The sequence below is a fragment of the Neopelma chrysocephalum genome, unplaced genomic scaffold (assembly GCF_003984885.1).
Source record: "Neopelma chrysocephalum unplaced genomic scaffold, ASM398488v2 Primary Assembly neopelma1_61b, whole genome shotgun sequence".
NCBI classification, from domain to species: domain Eukaryota; kingdom Metazoa; phylum Chordata; class Aves; order Passeriformes; family Pipridae; genus Neopelma; species Neopelma chrysocephalum.
In genome coordinates this window covers 12,677,259-12,697,346 of record NW_020897717.1, presented here as the reverse complement: position 1 = coordinate 12,697,346, position 20,088 = coordinate 12,677,259, and the positions used below count along the sequence as shown (strand labels likewise).

At 44.9% G+C, this 20,088-nt stretch overlaps 1 protein-coding gene across 2 annotated transcripts; it reads right to left on the bottom strand.

Moving 5' to 3' along the window:
- Nucleotides 1-16,043: 16,043 nt before the first annotated feature.
- On the bottom strand, nt 16,044-18,989 carry LOC113966749 (acrosin-like). 2 transcript variants are annotated; one of them, XM_027681730.1, is made up of 6 exons: nt 18,873-18,989; nt 18,374-18,604; nt 17,812-18,077; nt 17,386-17,531; nt 16,583-16,906; nt 16,044-16,402 (listed from the first exon to the last, which is right to left on the bottom strand). In XM_027681730.1, exons 1-6 carry the CDS (start codon nt 18,941-18,943, stop codon nt 16,232-16,234), a joined length of 1,209 nt encoding a protein of 402 aa, XP_027537531.1. In that variant the 5' UTR covers nt 18,944-18,989; the 3' UTR covers nt 16,044-16,231. The 2 variants fall into 2 exon arrangements, with proteins under 2 accessions (XP_027537531.1, XP_027537530.1); XM_027681729.1 differs by having other exon boundaries at nt 16,044-16,906.
- Nucleotides 18,990-20,088: the final 1,099 nt, after the last annotated feature.

Genomic DNA, 20,088 nt, shown 5'->3' with positions numbered 1-20,088 from the left:
CCAGGGGCCATGGAGCAGTAAGGCAATGACCCCCTCCTGCTGGCAGTGGTGCTTGTTCCTGTACATGTATATATATTATTTCTGGCAGAAGTCAAAGGCTTCTACAAATTATTTTATATTTGCAACCCCCCAACTAACACTGATGTTAAGTTTCCTTCTGAAAGACAAATACTGTCTCTTCTAAGCACTTTGTGTCCTGGCCAAAGAATAATCATGTGAGGCAGCAGCAATGGGAGACTGAGGGGAACAAAGAGCAGCCTGGCTCACAGAGCTCTTTCAAAGTAGTTGTTCACTTGGCCAAAGAGTTCGGCAGCGTGCCTGTGCCTTCTTTGAATCCAGCATCTCTGTATAGCCCCACGCCTGCGCTGCGTGGGCAAGGGTAACCTTCTTTGTATGGGACACACACACACACAGAGCAAAAACATTCTGGGCAAATGTGGCCTCAGGACAGGGATCCATAAAGAAGAGAGACATGGAGTCTCTTGTAGGATAGAGGGTGTTTCCACAGCAAGTGCCAGCAGCAGCAGGTCTGATGAAGTGGAGGAATGTCTTATAATTAATGCACATACATGTATATGCGTGTGTTTATTTTTACATGCACACACGTGTGTACACACACACACATGATGCTGACCATATATGACCATATTTATTACCACTCAGCAAATGCAAGTTTTTGCTTTAGGCACAGTGCTACACTGCTCGCCGTGTATCCCTGATGTCTTCTATCTGGTGTATCCTTCCTGCTTATCACTTTGAAATTGGACCAATTCAGTATGTTAGGATTGCAGAGTTGCCCTTGAAATAGCTGTGTGTCTGCCGGGAAGAAACTGCCAGCATCTAGTGTCAGGTTTTCATGTGTATTGGGTGTGTTTCCTGTGTCGTTACTGAAGACTGCTGTGTGGATCCCAGCTGTGTGAGGCAGTTTCCTTCTAGGTACTGAAGCTGTGTAAAAGGCAGAGGCATGATAAGTGGACTTTCATTGTCCTGGGGTTCATGCTGATTTTCCCTGCTGTGGTTGATCTCGGTACAGAGGAGCACAAAGGTGGTCTTTAAGTATAAGCTAGACATGCACAGGGAGAAAATAATAGGGCATAGATGGCCAAATACAGCCAAAACCCTTGGAAAAGTCCTCTTGATTTTTTTATTCAGTGGGTAGTTGCTACTGCAATATGTTATTTGGCTGGCAACAGCAGCCACAATCCAACAGCTCTTATCACCCCTCCTCAAGTGTGCTGGGTCCTGCTCCACCCTGACTCTATCTGGCCCCTCCAATCCCTTTGATTATTTTCCTTCTGCTTGTTCTTCTCAGATGCTTTCTCCCTTGTCACCCAGCACCCCCCTAATCTCCTTTCTTCCTTGCCTGTTTGTTCATGGTTGCTAATCTCTCCCTCACCAGGATGCTGCTGGCCAACTTGTGCTTGCTGTCCTTCTGCTTGGAGTCCTCCTTAGCTTGGTCGTGGAAAAAATTGCACAAGGAGGCATTCAGAGTGACCAGGTCTAGGTCTTGAAAGAGCAGCCAGCTTGAAAACTACTACCCATAGAAAACTACTACTTGCTCTTTACAGAACTGCTGCTCAATTTTATACCTAGACCTGGAGGTTGAATATACACTGCTGGGCAATTTTCTCTTTTTTATTGAAAACTGTCAAGTGGTGTGTTAGAGGCTAGAAAGTTTGAAGATGTGAAAACTCAGCTTAGTTGCTGTGGCTATGGTGAAGTGTTTCTTCACATTACTACTACTACTACTACTACTACTGCTACCAACAACATGAAAAGGAAAGGCTATAGTGACTAGTTTCAAGCAATTTAGAGAGGAAGACCAATACAAGCATACCCTGTAATATTACTTCTTGAGGAAATACTTGTGAACCCTCAGGTCTTTTGTGTGAAACCAATAATGGGTATGGGAAGCATCTGGCTAGACCATTTTCCACAGCCTCCTTCAGGGTCACATAGACTCCAAGACAAAGCTCCCTTCAGCTGCTAAATACTCTCCTTTTGGCAAAGACCACAGATAACCTCAAGACCCTGAGGTCCTGCCCATCCACAACACTGGCAAAACACACAATTTTTAAACCAGTTTTTTGTCTTTTTTGAGACCAGGCTGGCTAGACTGCAGCCAGGTAGGGCTGCCACAAGGCTCACCTGTGCTCAGTCCATTTCTTTCTGCCTTTGCCACTTTGGTCTGCTGCCTCCCAACAGCAGTGCTTGGAGAAATCCAGAGCATCTTCTGATGCTTTATTTTTCTCAAGACACTGAGAGCATTTTAGAGCACCTGGGATGAGCACAAAGTCAAGAAGGATGCACCTGCATGTTTGTCTTGTTCTCGATTTATTGTTTGAGGTGGCGAAGAGGGTGTTTTGGGTTCAGTTACAATAGAGATTTATACGTGCTCTTTACTCAGCACTGTGTGCTTTAGCATAAACCTCCTGACCCCTGGGGAACTGATGCTGTCATGATAACAAGCAGACATTATGAGTTAATGCCTATAATAACCTTTCGTATGGTAAAAGATTTCCAGGGTTTACAGCTTTGAACCTGTTATCCTATACTTGATTAATGCAACTGTATTTACAAAAGTGATTACAAGGGCACTTCTCTTGAGATAGGCAACTTTTCTTGTATGAATGATTAAACAATTCTGACTAATTTGACTGCTGTTATACATTTAAAGGAAAGAAGTCTAACAGATCTTGAGCAAAGATTCCAGGCACTTTACCTTTTAATCTGATTAATTAAAAATGAAGTTCAGCTGATTTGCAAGACTGGTGATTCCACCTTTGCTGAGACCATGGGCATTGCACGATCTGGGGAATTGAGTCTCATGAACCTCCACTGTGATACCCACCACTGCTGTTTGTTTTTCCTCACTAAACCAATGCCTCTGTCCTCAATTTTTTTCTTTTTAATCTTCTCCTCTTTTGGGCTTTCAGTGATAAGGCTATGTTAATAAGGTCAAATTTTGTTTGCCCAGCTGGGCATTGTAAATAAACTCTGAAGTCTTATTTGACCCCATACTCAGGGGTATATGTTTAAAAATGTTAATCTATACGGAAATATCATAAAGTTTATTGCTCTAAAAATTACTAATTTTTCCTTTCTTAGGAGAGCACCTGAGAACAAAAGTCAGAGCCCTGTTTTGCCAGATGTATTAGAAACATAAAATGAATGCCACTTCTGAGCCTGTAGAGTTTAAAATGTAGACCAAATTCTCAATCTTCTTGTTGATTTTGGGATTTTTTTATGTGAGTTTTGCTTTTAATGGTGTTTGGTGTGAGTAGCCAAGCTAGCTATGGTCAAAGGGGTGTCAGGAGCATGTGTTACTGTTGTTTCGTGGTTGCTTTGTCTTGACTTCAGATTTAGTGATGCTGAGTCCAGTTATGAGTTAGTACATTGGGATTTATGAATGTAGGTCTATTTTAATTGGTGATCTCATTGATTTCAGTGGTTCTATAAGTAGCTTAGGCTTAGCAAGGAGGCTAAGAAGTTAATGAATCTATTCTTCAGCTTTGGAAGGAGCTCTCAGACTGGCTCCCAGTCCTGGTACCCGTGTCAAGCTTTCTGCTTCACCTGTGGATTGAAAAAGGAAATTATTTGGTCTCTGGTCACAGGCCTGTGGCAGTCAGGGGTAGACACCCTTCTGTAGATCTTGGGTTGGCAATATAATTCAATTAATGTTTTTCAAGAAATATTTCATGAAGTCCTACATGAAAAAAACCACATTACTTCTATGGAAATCATGCTGAATTGCAGTTGTCTGGGAGCACAGCTCTATACTATCATGAATTTTATTATCTGCCTGGAGCAGTTCCCTTGTTTCTTATCTGCTTACCACCCTGTGCAGCCAGAAATCTGCTTTGTGTATGCCATACACAGAACAACTTAAGCATCTGTTTTAATCTATGTAGGTTCCTCAATTAGAAAGTAATGAACTATTTAGCCTGCTTTTTGAAAGCATGCACCTCCTCTTTATGCTGCCCAGGGACCTTCTGGGTCAGACTCTGGGTTTGGGAGTGCACAGTCAGGTCTGGGAATCCCAGTGCTGCTGCTGGAAGGTTTTGACAGGCCTTGAGTCTCTAGTCATAGAATGGGTTTCTGTAGGACTGCAAAAACTGTACCAGGAGTGCAGCTGTACCAAAGCTGGAGAGCTCCTTCAAACATAAGATGAAAGAGAAACCTTAAAATAGAAATCATGGCAAATATCTGAGTACTTGTTTCTCTGCTTTAATGTCATTTGTTGAAGATGAACCTGTTGAGACAAGTCCTTGTGTCCGAGTAGTGCTGGGAGAGTATTTTTGAAGATTGCAGTGTTTCTAAACAATGAAAATCTTTGCTACTCCTCTTTTCTAGCACAGGATGGGCTGGTACAGAGAGTTCTGCTGTGTGGTGGTTGCAAGGAGTCAGATGGATTTTTCCGGTGTGGGTCGACTTGACCAACACAAGGACAGGTTGCCCTCTGGAAAGCTGAACTTCTTTACACCAAGAGAGATTTTGGGAGATGGCAAGAAATTACAGACTACTGGCATTTGAAAGCTCCTGTTGGACTTACTTTCCTGATCAGAAGCTGTTCAGTGATAAGAGAATCATACATTTACATGGTAATTCCCTATCAGTCTTGCATGGAACTTAAAAAGCATGACTCTGATGAGCTGCCCTGTACAGTTTCAGTCAGACACTTGCATCTCAGAATGAAATAAGGTAACTTAATGTAAACTGAATCACATTTAGTTTTTATTCCACAGAAAAAATCAGAATGAGTTATGATATCACTGTTATCTTAGTGAAGTCTTTGGTTGAATATGCATCTGTCTGGGCCTGATGCAATTAAGCAGGGTCCAACTCAGTGCTTGCTTTAGAGACTTTAAAAGCAGCCTGCTTAGACTTTGGGTTTATTTCTGAGGAATGGAAGGTGAATGTTATCTCTTGTCCCCATCCCCCATCTATACACAAAATCCCCCAAGGGAAGGTGAGATGTCAGTAAACCAGAGAAATTATATGGAAATTCATGCTGAATGGTGGGAACAGTGAGGGCTGAGTTAGACTTTTTCACCCTTAGACTAGAAGATCAGCATGATCTCTGGAGCCATGATGTAACAGCCTGGCTCTGTGTTGCCCTCTTTGCCCTGATATAAGCTAGAGGTGCAAGCCTGATACTTGTACTGAGTTAAATCTTTCACTTGCAGTGGTTTCATATTGATGTTGCAAATGGAATTAATCCTAATTCATGATGGAATAGATCGGGGGACAGTCTGTTCCATGGTACCTTGAATTCTCAGAAAGAAGTCTAATCTGAAGAGCAATAGATTTAAAATCCTAGTAAGCTTACTAGGCACTGGATCATGGTCAAAGTTAAAGTTTATGATGACTCGTGGACTTTTGGTATCAACAAAGGGTTTGTTCTTGAGTCAGTAATAATTAATAATACTGATTCATAGAAGAGACACAAAGTGGTGGTCAAAGGTGAGTTGAATCATGCTGCCAGTGAAGCTCCATTTTGCTACTGTTCCATACCTTCCTAAACTGGAAGAAATAATGATTTCTGTAAAGAATGGCTTCAGGAACCGTGCAAGATGCTGCCCCTCTGCCAGGAGGGCATGGGCTCATAGTATTACCTCCTTCATTTTCATCTCTTTATTCGAGATGTTGCAGACAGAATTGTCACCTATGTCACATTGCCACCTGCAGTACTTCAGCTTCAGGTAAGCACCCCCTGCAGATGCAGAGTCAGGTCTTTGCTAACACTGGTTGAATTCAGTCTGTTGAAGATCCAAGTTCATTGAGGTCCTGTATACAGGGAGTCACACATCACTGTCTCAGGGATCAGGAGGCATCTTTATGGTTTTTTTGATGTGGGAGAGATGTTTTGCTGGACTCTTGACTCATCCTTTTGTTCAAGTCAGTATTGGAAAGGATATTTGTTCAAAGCACGGGCAGGTTAATGTGTGCTAAAACCCCCGCCCAAAACAGCAGCACCTATGTGTGCTCGGTACAAACAATCCCAAAGTAATAAACCCAAATGTTTCAAAATGTTGTTAGATAAAAGCAGATGAATCAGCATAGGGAAGGAAACTGGTGCTGGTTGAATGTAGGCTGACTGGCACTTTGTCTCGTAGTATTCCTCATACAAGGAAATGATAACAAATAAATTGGTGACCGTAGGGCCAGCCTTCAAGTGAAGTATGAAGCAAAGCCTAAAGAAGTATGTAAAGGAAGGTCTTTCCACAGTAATGATGTTAACTTCCCTTTCCCCCAAAATATGATTTAAAAACTTATTTAGTGAAATTTCTGCAGAAAAAATATCCTTTAGGGAGTTAATTTGCAGTATTATATACAATACTACATATTTGTCTAGCAAGCAGAAGCCTACAAGATTACTTAATAACATATTTAATAAATCACTGTGGTTATTGGTGGGCAGTGCTGAAAACAGGTGGTGTTAAAACATTACTTACTGAAAGGAAAGCAATGCTGCAATTGCCTCAGATGAACACAACAATTTTCAGGTCTGAAAATCCCAAGAAACTGATTAGCTGAGGTGATCATTGTCAAATTAGATTTCTGTTACAAAGAGGATAGCCTGAAGGAACATATTTTCCTTTTGCTGTAGGGGACAGGATTTTTTCAATTATCTGCCTGTTTACCACTAAACTGTGATTGTGAAATTAAAGCATTTTCAGGATACATTTCTGGGTGACGTCGTTAAAGTCTGGGAGATATAAACAGTCCTAGGAAGGCTATTTTATATTTTATTGCAGCAGACTAATGATCCTTGTTGGTAGAGGTAGATTTTTTTCTTTACAGTCATTATTTTCCATATTCCAATTTCAGACAAGGCAGGAGGTTTTTATTCAGTGTCTACCTTGGGACACTAACAGTCTGCCCAAGGTGAGTTGTTTAGCAAAAGATTAAACATGTCTGGTGGGACATACTTTGTGGTGATAGAGGTGAGACCAATGTGCAGGGAAGACTGGACAAAAAAAGAGCTTCCAGTGGAAGTTAGAGCTATTCCACAGTAAAAGTGGTAAAATATTGCAGGTCATAGAATCACAGAATCATAGAACAACTTGGGTTGGAAGGGACCCACAAGGATCATCCAACTCCTGGCCCTGCACAAGACTGCCCCTGCAAGCATTGTCCAAACACCTCTTGAACTCTGGTAGGGTTGGTACCATGACCACTTCCCTGGAGAGCCTGTTCCAATGCCCAGCCACCTGCCGGCTGAGGAACCTCTTCCTAATATCTAACCTAAACCTTCCCTGACACATCTTCATGCCATTCCCTTGGCTCCTGTCATTGGTCACGGAGAGAAGGTCGGTGACTACAGTATATTGCAGTATATAAGCCTAGGTGTAAGTCAGAAAGCAGGACAGAGTAGAGGAAAAAAAATTCAGAGTCTGGGAGCTACTTAAGGAAGAGATATAACAAATGTTAGTTAAAGGCTACCTCATTTCCTTTCATCTGAAATCTTTCTTTCAAGAGCTTTTTGATTTTTTTTTCTGAACGTTCCTCTGTTTTTGGACTGCTGCCTCTGAGGTGGGAGAAAACTTGGCCATTTCAAAAGGCCAAACACAACTAGAAGTTAAAAAATAAACCATAAAAACCCACCACCCCAAACCCAGTCCCTTTAATTACAGGCACTTCAAAAATATCATCTTGCAGCCTGTTGAAATTAATTTTTAGCCATTTCTTCCCCTGTGTGCAGGACAGTCCTGGTTTCTTTTCTGTTGATGTGGTTTCTTTTCTGCCTGTAATGGAAGCATCCACCAGCATTTTTGACATTTAAGACATTTTAATAACAGTGAATGACCTAGAAACTATAGGGAAGTTCACCTAGGATAATTAACAGTTTGAACCCAGTAACTCTCATAACCGTAACAGGCAAGAATTTTCTATTGCTCTTTCTCTTCTCTAAGGGATGTATCTGATTTTCTTTGCAGATGATTGAAGTATTACTTGCCAGTCATAAAATATGACCTCTTTTACCTGCAAGGAGTGGAATGTCCCAGACACAAGTTACATGCATCTTTTGATTTCAGGACAAGCCAATGCTGTTGAGTTTCCCCTGGAGGCTGGGAGATCCTTCATTTAGCTCTTTTTTCTCCTACTGCAGGACGGTTTCCTTCGTTAAATTTCTCTAGTGCAGTATCAGGGCCAGCTTCAAGTGGAAGTGATTTCCCTTGCAGAAAGCATTCCTTACTTTAGTAGATAAATGCTGAGAAAGGATGGAAAACTAGCTTACTGTAGCCAGGATTTGCAGCTAGAAGTCAATGTTGCAGGGTCTTTCTCAAAAAAAAAACACAAGAAAAAGTTACTGTTTGCTGAAGAAGACCAATAAAACAGAGGAAGAATGAGATACTTTCTACCAAATAGCAAGATGTCATGACAAAACCTCTTCCTGCACAGCAGTTTTGATCAGATCCATGATGCAGATACTGGCGCCCATTTGTGCAAGTTATTGGAGCAATCTGGTGGCAATGAGTTTGCTGCTTTGCTATCAACCTTTCCCAGTAGCTGTTGGGTTCACCCTATGGTTTGAGTTCACATCTGAGGTGATTAACAACCCTTTCAGAATTTGCTCTTTGTATGTAAAAATAGATTGTATACCCTGAACTCTCTTAATCTCTGGATGCTGTAAATGCTTGTATGTCCTTGACACACGTTTCTTTTGCAAACAAGACCATTCAGTGTTCACCCTGAGCAAAGGCACCAGCCTCTGCGCTATCTGTGTCTACAGGCTCTTTTTGTCTTCCTAGGACAGAGATCACCTCTGAGGCACTGGCAACATCCATTCAACCCATTCCTGCCTCCCATTTGTGTCATTCCCCAATTCTCTGAATGAGATCAATCTCTCCCTTTACAGACAAACAAGAAATCATTTGCCAAGGTTCAGTCTCAGTCCTCGCAACTAGTCTATTCATCTCATTTTACAACTCCTGAAAAATCAGAAACAGTAGCAAAGTAACTAGCAGATTTTTTTAAGGGTCTGATGTTTCACAGCACTCAGAGAAAACCCATTCTTGGGATGAGTTTTTTCTGCCTTCAATTTCTTTTTTTTGTATGTCTTTCATTGATCTAATTTTTTATAGGGTTTTGTTGTTGTTGTTTTGAGATAATATATGCTTTGTTAGAAGTTTGGGTTGTTGCATGCTTGGATATGTTGAAGTGTGGTTCTTAGGGGATAAAGGCTGCCTTACCTTAGAAAGAGAGCAGATGGAGGAGAAAGGCAGGGCCTCTGTTCCATGGATGAGGGAGAAAACTGGTGCTGAGTGAGCTGGAGCTTTGCTAAGGACCACAGCTGCACGCACTACGCTTCTGGCAGCAGGGCCTCTCAGCTCCCTTCCGTGTCTGGGACGTCTCAGGGGCTGTGGACAGGGAAGGGATGCAAAGGATGTATGTACAACATTTGCAGAGAAGGATCTCTTGGGCTGAAAGGGTACATAGTTACAGAGGAGGCGAAGATGATCCCTTAGCCTCCAGGATATGTAGATGTGGCACTTAGGGACAAGGTTTAGAGGTGGACTTGGCAGTGTTAGGTTTACAGTTGAACTTGATGATCTTAAAGATCTTTTCCAACCTAAATGATTTCATGGTATGCTTGTTCAGCTTTTTCAATTGGTTTTGTCCCCCTACCAGGAGCACTAGAAACCTCCTTTCTCCAAAATGAAAGCTGAAGTCACCCATGAGTTCATCAGGTTAATAAACCTCTGCAACAACATGAGACTTGCCATGATTCAGTGCCTGCTGGTGGCACTGAAGTTTGTACAAGCTCACAGGCCAGCCCAGCTCCCTCAGTGGGGTGCATGGGAAGGGTGGTGGGTGTGTGCTCCAAGGGCGCAGTACTGCCTGCACCTGGAAGTGAATCAGATCCCGAAAGGGTGGTTTAATCTCCAGTTCAGGTAACTGAGCTGTTGCTGAAACATAACTACCCCACAACAGCACAAAGGCATATAGGTGCTCGCAATGGTGTGATTTGACTGACAGGGATGTGGATGCTGCTGAAGAAGTTTGCCTGCTGTGCAGCTGAGCCCTGTGGAAATGAACCCTCTAGTGGACACTTGGAAAATTAACCGGTGGTGTTGCTTGGCAGTGCGGGAAGCCTAACGGGGGAATGAATGAAAAAGTTGCTCAATACCGGGAGGGAAAAAAGAGAAAACAATGAAAGAGACAGCCATATTTTCTTAAACTTTACAATTGAAATAAGATTTTGAGGTAGTTGTTAGGAGAAGTGATAAACATCAACAAAATGTTCATTCAGTGACTTTGCAAAACTCTTTAAAACAGTATTATTTAGATTTTTTAAATCAAAATAATGAGATTGTCTTTTACATGTTCTCATCTCCTTGGGAGATACATATGCATTTAATCCCCTTGTAAGAGAAAAAGAATCAGTTATTTATGAAGTACCTTCTGAATGATCAGGGGAAAAAACCAAAACCTTGTGATTTCTTCCTCAAGGAGAAGGCATAAATTTTTTTATTGAAACAATTTTTATTTTTTCAGTCTTTTTCAAGAGATTTCAAAAAAACTTCCAAGAGATTTGAAAAATTTACAACCAAGAAATAAAGCCAGGCTTTGTGCTCTAACAAGCATTGCAGGCACTACCTGCTTCTGGGCCAGAGCCATCATGTGCCTCTCGTTACTATCATTACTCATAGCACCTCTGGTTACAAGCAGGGCATAAAACATTGAGCTTGCTGGACCCTCTAATGCAGAGGTATGCATTGAAATCTCTGTGTGTTCTACCTGGGCTTGGAAATGTGTGAAGTACCTAGGCAGTGTCTGATGGAGGTCTGAGGTGTCTGTTGCCTTTAGCTGCCTTGAAGAAATAATTTGTAATGAACACTTTCTTGTTGCTGTTGCTGTGAAAAACCTTTGCAGAATAGGCTGTGGCAGCCCTGCAGCAAACTCCTCTCCATGTGACCTGGTGGTCTATCACTCTATGCTTTCCTGTAGGATCAATGTTGTAACCCCGTGTTGCACTAAGTGCTCCCTTGTGCAAGTACAAATCCGACAACTTTTGGATAAACCTTCAGGTGACCCTATGCCACCACTGGATCAGTTGCTGGACTATATTATGTCTCACTGGAAGAAGGGACAGTAACCATGGTGGTAGTGGATTAAGGGTGAGACTTGATGATCTCAGAGGTCCTTTCCAACCTGGCTGATTCTATGATTCTATGACAGCTGTAGACAGGAGTTGACACTACTGAAATCTGGTTCCTTTGGGGTTTGTGCTCTATCTCCTTTCAACCTCTCCTATGTCTTACTCCAGTGCTTCCCTTTCCAGGTTCTCCATCACATGGCTGCTCTGTGCCTTCAGCTCACTGGGGTGTCCTGAGCAAACAGTGGAGCCTGCTCTGCCAGGTGAGCCACAAAACCCACACCTTTCCTGACCCAATGCAAGTTCCTGTCTCAACCCATCGGGGTGCCCGCCCAAGGGCAGGCCTCTTGAGCTGTACTTCTCTGATCCACGCAGCCACATCACCAACAGCTCTTTTCAAGGTGAAAGTTTCAAATGTTTTTATTTTCAAACATGTCTGTTTTCATACTTTTCTTGAGATGTGAAAAGGCAGGGCCCCAAAAGGAGGTGTTTGTGCACTGGTCAGGTAGACAGTGCCAATTTCATTCCTCTGTGTGTGGCTACACAGAAGGTCTGTGCCGATAAGTTGTGCCACTCATGAATCGTGCTTGTCCATGCTGCTGCTCTGTGAAGCTTTGGCAGAGACCATGAGACTAAATCTGTATTATTTGGGGGATAAAATAGCAACACTCTTTCTTTTATATTCCCAAAATATAAGTTTTAGATGAAAATTAGTGTGTATTAGAAGCAGAAAGATAGAAAAAATAAAAGACATGGGGGCAAAAAAGAAAGACAGTACTTTGAGGCTGAGCGGTGACTTGGTGCCACTACAGAGTCTTGTGTGACCTGAAATTATAAAGCAATTTCAAAGAGGGAGAGGAATAACACGGTTTTAGGTAACAGTGGAACTGGTTCTAGCCTGTGGGTAGAATGGAGAATTCCACTGTTACTCATTGCTTATTAAATGCTTCAGAATAGAGATGTTCTAAGCTTTGACAACTGTTGTAACTTCCCTTGATGTCACATACGAAGTTTATATCTTGTGGCATTTTTAGTTTGGCTTTAAATTGTGCCTGAGCTAAAGGAGTTTGTTATGTTCGTGGTTTGCTTCACAATATTATGAAGTCACCAAAATGTATGGAACCGACTCTTTGTGAGTATTAATCACAGAATGTTTGGATCACTTATGAAAACTACAATTGCATAAAGATACAAGTCTCTGTGGAAAAATATTTTGAAAAGAACTAGTGAAGTATTCCATCAAGCTTATATTTCAACACACTGGTAAGACTCATAAGTGCAGTTACAGCGAGTGATGCTTGTGAAGTTCCTCACTTATTTTTGTAGAGGATTTTTTTTTAAAGAGTTGGGATTTTTTCCTCTCCTAGTCTGTAGATTTTCCCAAGGTACAGCAGAAACAAAGGGCTTCTCATGACTCTTTTAACCATACTTCATGGGAATGATTTTTCCAGAGATTGTGCTAAATTCATCTGCTCATAGAAGTCCTGTAAAGAATACTCCATGTCACAGAGAGCAAAACAATGTGAGTTCAGGCAGCAGTGAGTCTTTCATCTGGGCAGAATCACAGCTGACCTCTCTATCTCTGATCAGGGGCATCTTGCAGTGATTCTTCGAAGTAGAACATAGATTGCAGGTAGAGCATGTTGTTGGTTTTGTCCTTTGCTGTGTGTGGACACCTTATTGTTGCATGTGGTTGTTCCATTAATAAATGTGCAAGTTTAGCAGCAACCTTTTACTGGAAAGAACTGGATCAGATTCTTACAGAATTAATTTGCGAAATTAGTTTTGTATTTGGGACTCAAACTCAGGTAAATTAAAACCTAATGCCCCATCTTGGACAGGTAAAGGAAATATCAGTAAAGTTTGCAATGCATTGCCTAAAAATTTCTAAAATTTGACTTCCATACAATCTTTTTTTTGCAAACTTCAGTGGCCTCCTAGTACCTGAAGGGAGCCTACAAGAAAGATGGACAGAGACTATTTACAAGAGCACATAGTGACAAGACAAGGGAAAAGGGCTTTAAACTGAAAGTGAGTAGTTTTAGATTAGGTATGAGGAAAAAGTCTTTACTGTGAGGGTGGTGAGGCACTGGAACAGGTTTTCAAGAGAAGTTGTGGATGCCCCGTCCCTGGAAGTGTTCAAGGCCAGGTTGGATGGGGCTCTGAGCAATGTGGTCTAGTGGAGGATGTCCCTGACTAGGGACAGGGGATTGGAACTAGATGACCTTTGAAGTTCCTTCCAACTCAAACCATTGCAGTATTAATTGCCCTAATGTGCTATGCAGTCCTAAGTAATCAGCATTAGTACATTAATTAATGTAATGACATGTTTGTGCTATGGAGTAGGTTATATGGGCTAATGATGCCTAAACTCTGTTTTTTGATTGTTTTGAGTTGTATATAGAGAACAGAAAGTGAAAGCAATTTATGCAATTATGTAGATTGTCTAAGAGATCTGACCTGACAGACCATGGATTTCAGGGGAGTGCTGTTATATGCCTCAAATGTACTCCTAGGCAGGCAGTTGACTCCAACAACCCAAAGACCCCGTAGACCACCCCAAAATACATCACCCACAGGGTTTCCCTGATGTTGAGAGTTTTTGTTGGGTCACTGTTTTTATTTTTTTTAATAATAGGTTATACCCTGGCAGTGAACTAGAGGTCCAATCTAACCTTGCAATTGGCAATTACAAAACTCTGCCTTGCTTTCTAAAATCATGTTAACAATGTGCTCATCACATGCTCCCAAGATTGCCATACAGTGGAGCTGATGGGGGAATTTTTGATGCACTGGTAAAGTTTTGGTTCTAAGTACAAAAATCAGCTTAGTTTCATATCTATCTATCTGTCTGCCTATCTATCTGCCTATCTATCTATCTACTCTATAAGAATTCCTGGTAAATATTCTCACTGAACAAGACTGTTCCTTTCCAAGGTTGAGGATGAAAGCCTGTAATGCACTTCTGAGTACAGATAACAATTCAGTCTTTGAAGGTTTCATTGCACTCAGATGACCAGGGTATTGCAAGAAACAGATTCAAAAATAGCAGGCTCAAGATGGGGCAGTTTGGCAGAGCAGCTCTGTGGGTAGCTGAAAGAACTCCAGGGAACAGACTCAGTTTGGGCTAAGTTTTAGCTGAGTAAGGCAAGACTAATAGGATTTTTAAAAAAAGCATTTTTAGAGTCTGTTGAAACCATCTATTTCCCTTGAAGGAAATCAAACATTAGCAAGTTTTTCACTAATTCTAAACTAAAGCTCATGGTGTCACATTTAGCCTGTGTGGTGTGAACCTGCCTGCTATTTGCTTTGGAAACCTTTCTAGGATTTAATAATCATCAGTGAATTGAACTACTTAGGTCATTAAGCATTCATCTGTTTTGCCATCTCAGTGTAAAACTAGGTGCCTGCTTTTCATGTCAGCTGGGGTGAGAATGTTGGAAAGTGGGATAGAGAATTAATTGGAAAATTAACATAGATTGAATTTCACTTGCGCGAGCTGTAAGTGACTTGGATAAGAAGGCTGGAAGTGTGTTCTGAGGGATGCAGCAACATGGAGAGCGGGCATGGGCTACAAATGCATGGGGGCAGAAGGATGTTTTGGAATGTGGTGCCTCTTGAGATGGAGAACAGATGGAATTCATGCCATGGTGGTACATGGCATTATTAAGTAATTTTTTTTTTTTCTCTCCAGTGGCTTTGTGTTTTGGTGCTAGGCATAATGCAGAGGATGACTTCCACTGAGTTCGAGTGTGTTTTAGCAGATTGTTGATTAAGGGTCTGAATGTATTGGTTTCCTTGATTTAGACTTCTCAGTAGGGTCGGTAGGGATAGGACAAGGAGGAATGGTTTTAAATGGAAACAGGGTAGATTCAGAGCAGATATAAGGGAGAGATTCTTCACTGTGTGGGTGGTGAAGCACTGGAATAGGTTGCCCAAAGAACCTGGGGATGTCCCATCCCTGTCCGGGAGGGGTGGAGAGAAGCACCGAGCCAGGCAGGTAAAGTGTTTCCAAAGGGTGTGGGCCCGGCATCTCTGATACTCCGGGGAGGGCAAGGGCTCAGCTCAGAGCTGCCCACAGAGCGCAGCTGGCAGACAGGAGGTGTCTGGGGCACAGAGGGCCATCACAGCACAGCTGAGGTCCTTTCCCTGGGGAGGAAGGACACCGGAGCTGGGGTCTGCTCTGGGGAAAGCTGGTGGGGCCCCATTGGGACAGAGTGGGGAAGGGCTGGCTGGGGGTCTGGGTGGGAGGTAACGAGCCAGGAGAGGTGCTGGGGCTGGGTGCAACCAGCTCGGCTGTGAGAGCCTTTGGCTTCCCTCAGCCCCAGAGGACCCCGAGGTTTGGTAGTTGGGGTTTGCTTGTGTTTGATGGATGTCATGACTCAAGGTCTCAGTATTTCCACCTCCCTCCCCTACATTTTCCTCTTTAATTATTTTTTGTAAATTCATTCTGATACAGTTTCAGAAAACAAAGTGTATCTCAGGTTCCGGTGTGTCAAAATTGGACCAGAAGAATGGAAAAATACAAGAGCACTGACAGCTGCACTGCAAAGTGCAATCCCTCTTTTGCCGCTGGGGAAAGGGGGAAGTTGCATACAGGAGCAGTGTCAGTGGTGTAAAACAGCAACACTCTTCTCACAAATTATTAATATAGGAGGAATTCATCTTGAGTACAATGAGGCAGCAATGTCTGCTAGGAGTTTTCAACAAATACTGGAACCTTACTAAACTTTTTTTCCTATCTGCTTCCTAGCCTTGATGTGCCAGTCTATGGTGGCTTTGAGCACCCTTCTCTCTGGCCAGGCCCAGTTGCCTCCCTTTGGAATGACTCTGTACCTTTGTGCCCGCCTGTCTGACTTCAGGCTCATTTTGCATGTGCTGAGCATGGAAGTCCTTGCTTTTCCCAAGAGACAGAATTGGACTGAAAACATGATTAATCGTGAACATAGGCAACTTTATTTCAACAATTAAGTCAACTTCAGTGTTTGCCTGCATGCAGAAGAGGAGTGTAGGCAGGACAGAGTAGACTTTTGACTCTGAGGCAGCCTTTGGATCAGTAGGCATTGCACCATCAGGAAGTGGTCGTGGTGTACTGCAGCTCACACTGGATCCTGTCTGTCCTGCTGCTCAAATTGTATTTTCCCCAAAGACCTCCTGGAGGAGATCCTTCACCTGAGTAAAGAATTTCACCAGCTCATCAGCTGGATATGGACAGGAGCTAACCTGGTCCGATGATGTTGGCTTTGGCTTCGGCAGTGGCTTCGGCTTCTCTGGGGCCGGTGGTTTTGTCAATGGTGGATGTGCGGCAGTTGGTCTTGTCCATGGCGGCTGTGTGGTGGGTGGTCTCGTCCATGGTGGCTGTGCAGCTGTTGGTCTCGTCCATGGTGGCTGTGTGGCAGGTGGTCTTGTCCATGGTGGCTTTGTGGTGGGTGGTCTCGTCCACGGTGGCTGTGTGACGGGTGGTCTTGTCCATGGCGGCTGTGTGACAGGTGGTCTCGTCCATGGCGGCTGTGCGGCAGTTGGTCTTGTCCATGGTGGTTGCGTGGCAGGTGGTCTCATCCATGGATACTGAGTGGGTTGTGGGGCAGTTGGAAAATGACCCCAAGCCTGTGCTGCTAGAGAAGCCCTTCTATATGGGCTTGCAGCCATCTCAGCCAGCATCCAGTTGTAGAAGTACTGAGTGGAGGTGTAGACTCCGGGCTGCTTTGGTCTTGCGCAGCCTCTTCCCCAGCTGGTCACTCCAACAACCCAGTAGTAGTCAGCCACGTTGTCTTTGCACATGAGAGGACCACCGCTGTCCCCCTGCAATGGAGCAGAGAGGATTAGGGTCATGTTGGGTGGCCCCGGTCAGCACTGGGGCTGTCTCCTTCTCTCTCACAGCAGAGCTGTATTCCCAGCAGAGCAAGGTGCCAGGGATGTATTCACAGCACACCAAGGTGCTGGAGCATCCAGAACCTTGACTGTGAGTGGGTTGGGGTCCTGCAAGGTAGGGCTCTCTCTCATGACTGCACAGTGATTCTGGATGTTCGAGGGTTGGCATCTGGACCCCAGGCCTGCCAAGAGGACTGGATGGACTTTCTGGGCAGAGTGACAGACCTCTGGGGGCACTGAGCAAGGACACATGGATGGAGAATGGGAGGGTAGCCCCAACAGCAGTGTGGATGCAGGGCTGGGAGAGTGACTGACTGGCCAGTCAAGGCCCACCTGGGGCTGTGTTCAGTGCTGACTGGGGCTGCCTGTGCTGCTGGGGGCCGAGTGGCTCATCACACACTCCTTCCTACCTGGCAGGTGTCGATGATGCCCTGTGGATAACCAGCACACAAGTTGGAGCTGTGGATTTCCCCCGCATACCACTGGCTGCTGTTGCAGAGCTTGAGATCGATGAGGTGGACCTGGGCCTCCTGCAGGAGATCACTTGTTTTTGCAGCTGTAAGCACAGAAAGGAATGAGCACTCAGCAGCTCCTTGCCATTTCTCCTGCCCTGCCTGAGGCTGATTCCCATCACTAGGCCTTGGCTTGGCCTCTGGAGAGGCACTGGAATGCTGTGTCCCTACTGTGTGACTTGGGGCGCAAGCCAGGCCCATTTGTCCAGAGGCATCCGTCCTGCAGAGGGACTTTGGCTTTGGCCTCTGCTGTCAGGAAGCCCAACCTGTCTCCCCAGGGTGCTGAGACTGCCCTCAAATCACGAGTCCTTCCTGGGAACTCACCCCTTGCAGTGGTGGCACCCCAGCCAGCGACAAAGCAGTATGCCAGGTCTGACACTCTTAGTGTCGGATCGGGCACACAGGCCAGCTGGATGTAGGGGCTGCACATGACAGGATGGTCCAGTTCCAGCATGGCGATGTCGTTCTTCATGTTGACTTTATTATAGTATTGGTGAAGGCGCAGCTGCTTAACGTAGCGGACTTGTGCCCCAGGCCCTGGTTGAGTCAACTGGGTGGCCCCGATCACCACATACACCAGGCTGATGTTGCTGGAAGGCAGATGCAGAGAAAAGGGTGAGAGGGAGCAGAGCCGTGCACTGCAGCAGCCCAGCACTTGCCAGCCTTCAGTGCTATGGGGCACTGACTGAGGCCCTAGTATGCCTCAGGCTGTGGGAATGGTGAGCTGGGGGCTGCTAGGAAGCAGTGGCATGAGACCAGCCTTCTCCTGAACCCAGTCTCTCAGCTGGGCTCACTGCAAGCAAAGGGGATGGGAGTAAGATGTGGTGCTGGTGGCAGGGCACCTGCTGGTGTTGTGAGGATACCCCCGTTCCCTGCTCCTCCTTACGTGACATCGTCAAAGCAGTGGGCTGCCGTGAGGACCCATTGCGGGTGGACGAGGGACCCTCCGCACAAATGCCCCGTGTCTGGTATCCACTCATGCTGGAGGCTGACGAGCCAGGGCCAGGACGCTTCGTGGGCACCTGTGCCGCCCACGACGCGTGACATGCCATAGTAGTTGTATTGATAAGCGTTGGCACCGTAGTCATAACCCATGGATCGGAACCCGCACACCGATCTGTAAGCAGAAAGTCATTACTGTCCTGCTCTGTGCTGCCGCTCAGGCTGAAGCTCAGCCGTCTGCCCTCCCCACCAGCATGGACAGCAGGCCTGCAGAGCCCACAGGGTGTGTGTCTGTCGTGTCAGCACCTGGCTGCTGGCAAGGAACTGAGGCTCCCCCATGGGTTTTGGGAAGCTGTGGCATAGCCACAGGGGATAACGGGCCCACTCCCATGGCCCCTCCCAAGCATCGCCCAAGCTCCCTCCCAGAGCGTGGGGCCACTTACCCGCAGTTGTCCCATGTGCCGTGTGCAAGCCCGCACGTGGCCAGCAGGACGAGGAGGCAGAGCCAATTCATGGCTACCAGAGGCACGTGTCAGCTGCAAAAAGTGAGGGCTCCTTGCACCAGCGCAGACGCAGTGCCCGCAGCAGCCACGTTGCCCACGAAGGCCTCGTCCCCGGGCCTGATGTCACAGCGTGGTGGGTTCTGTGTTCTGGGCACTCAGGCCTCTGGCGTGGGGGTGGCTGCAGGAGCAACATAGAATCATAGAATCTAATCTAAGCCTACACTCTTTCTCTTGAAAGTCATTCCCCCTTGTCCTATCACTATTTGCCCTTCCTTGTAAGAAGTCTCTCTCCAGCATTCTTTAGGCCCCTATTCTTGAGGGTTGAGGGTGTGCAGGCCCCAGGGCAGGCAGCAGTGCCTGGCTCCCAGTGCTGCCCACTGACAGCTCCCAGGAAAACACTAGATGTTACATCGCAGCCTCTTTGGGAAGTTCACTGCCACTCTGCTCTCTGCAGCTGTTTACCACCAACTCCACTCCCAAACACATACAACCAGGGAACATGGCTAATGCATGTATGTGTTTGGGTGTGGAGGAGCCAATCGTTATAGACATGGTGGCTGAGCACTGAAGTGCAAGCCCAAAAAGCCGAGTGTGCCCAAGCAGCATCACCCTTCCTGTACAAAGTGCAGTGAAACAAAGATGCAGCACAATCCACTCTGGCCACATCAGCCACAGCAACACCCTCTGACAGGCTCCATCCTCCTTATCCTGGACTGGCAGCCGCAAAGAGTACAGTGGTACCTTCACCCCCCTGCAGAGAGAGAGGGGATTGGGCCAAGTCCTGTAGCAGTCTTCCCTGTCAGTATCTCAACAACAGACAGGTTGGCTCCCCTGAGCCTAAACATCAAGGAGTAAACACGGAATAATTTTGGTAAAACTTGTTGCATGTATGGAAATGTCTTATTCCCTTGTTGTCCAGACACAACTTTAGTTTGTCACACTAGGATAATGAACATTTAAGAGGAAATATAAAATTGAAATTAATTTAATTTAAAAATTTTCATATTATTTTAACTAAAGCATTCCTTTTCAATCTCCACTCCAAGAACTTCATTTTCCAAGATTTCATGTGTGTCCAGGTAATCACAGCCAAAAATTACAGCAGAGGGGACTGTGTAAGGAGACACATCTGTTTCCTTTTCTGACAGCATAGCCC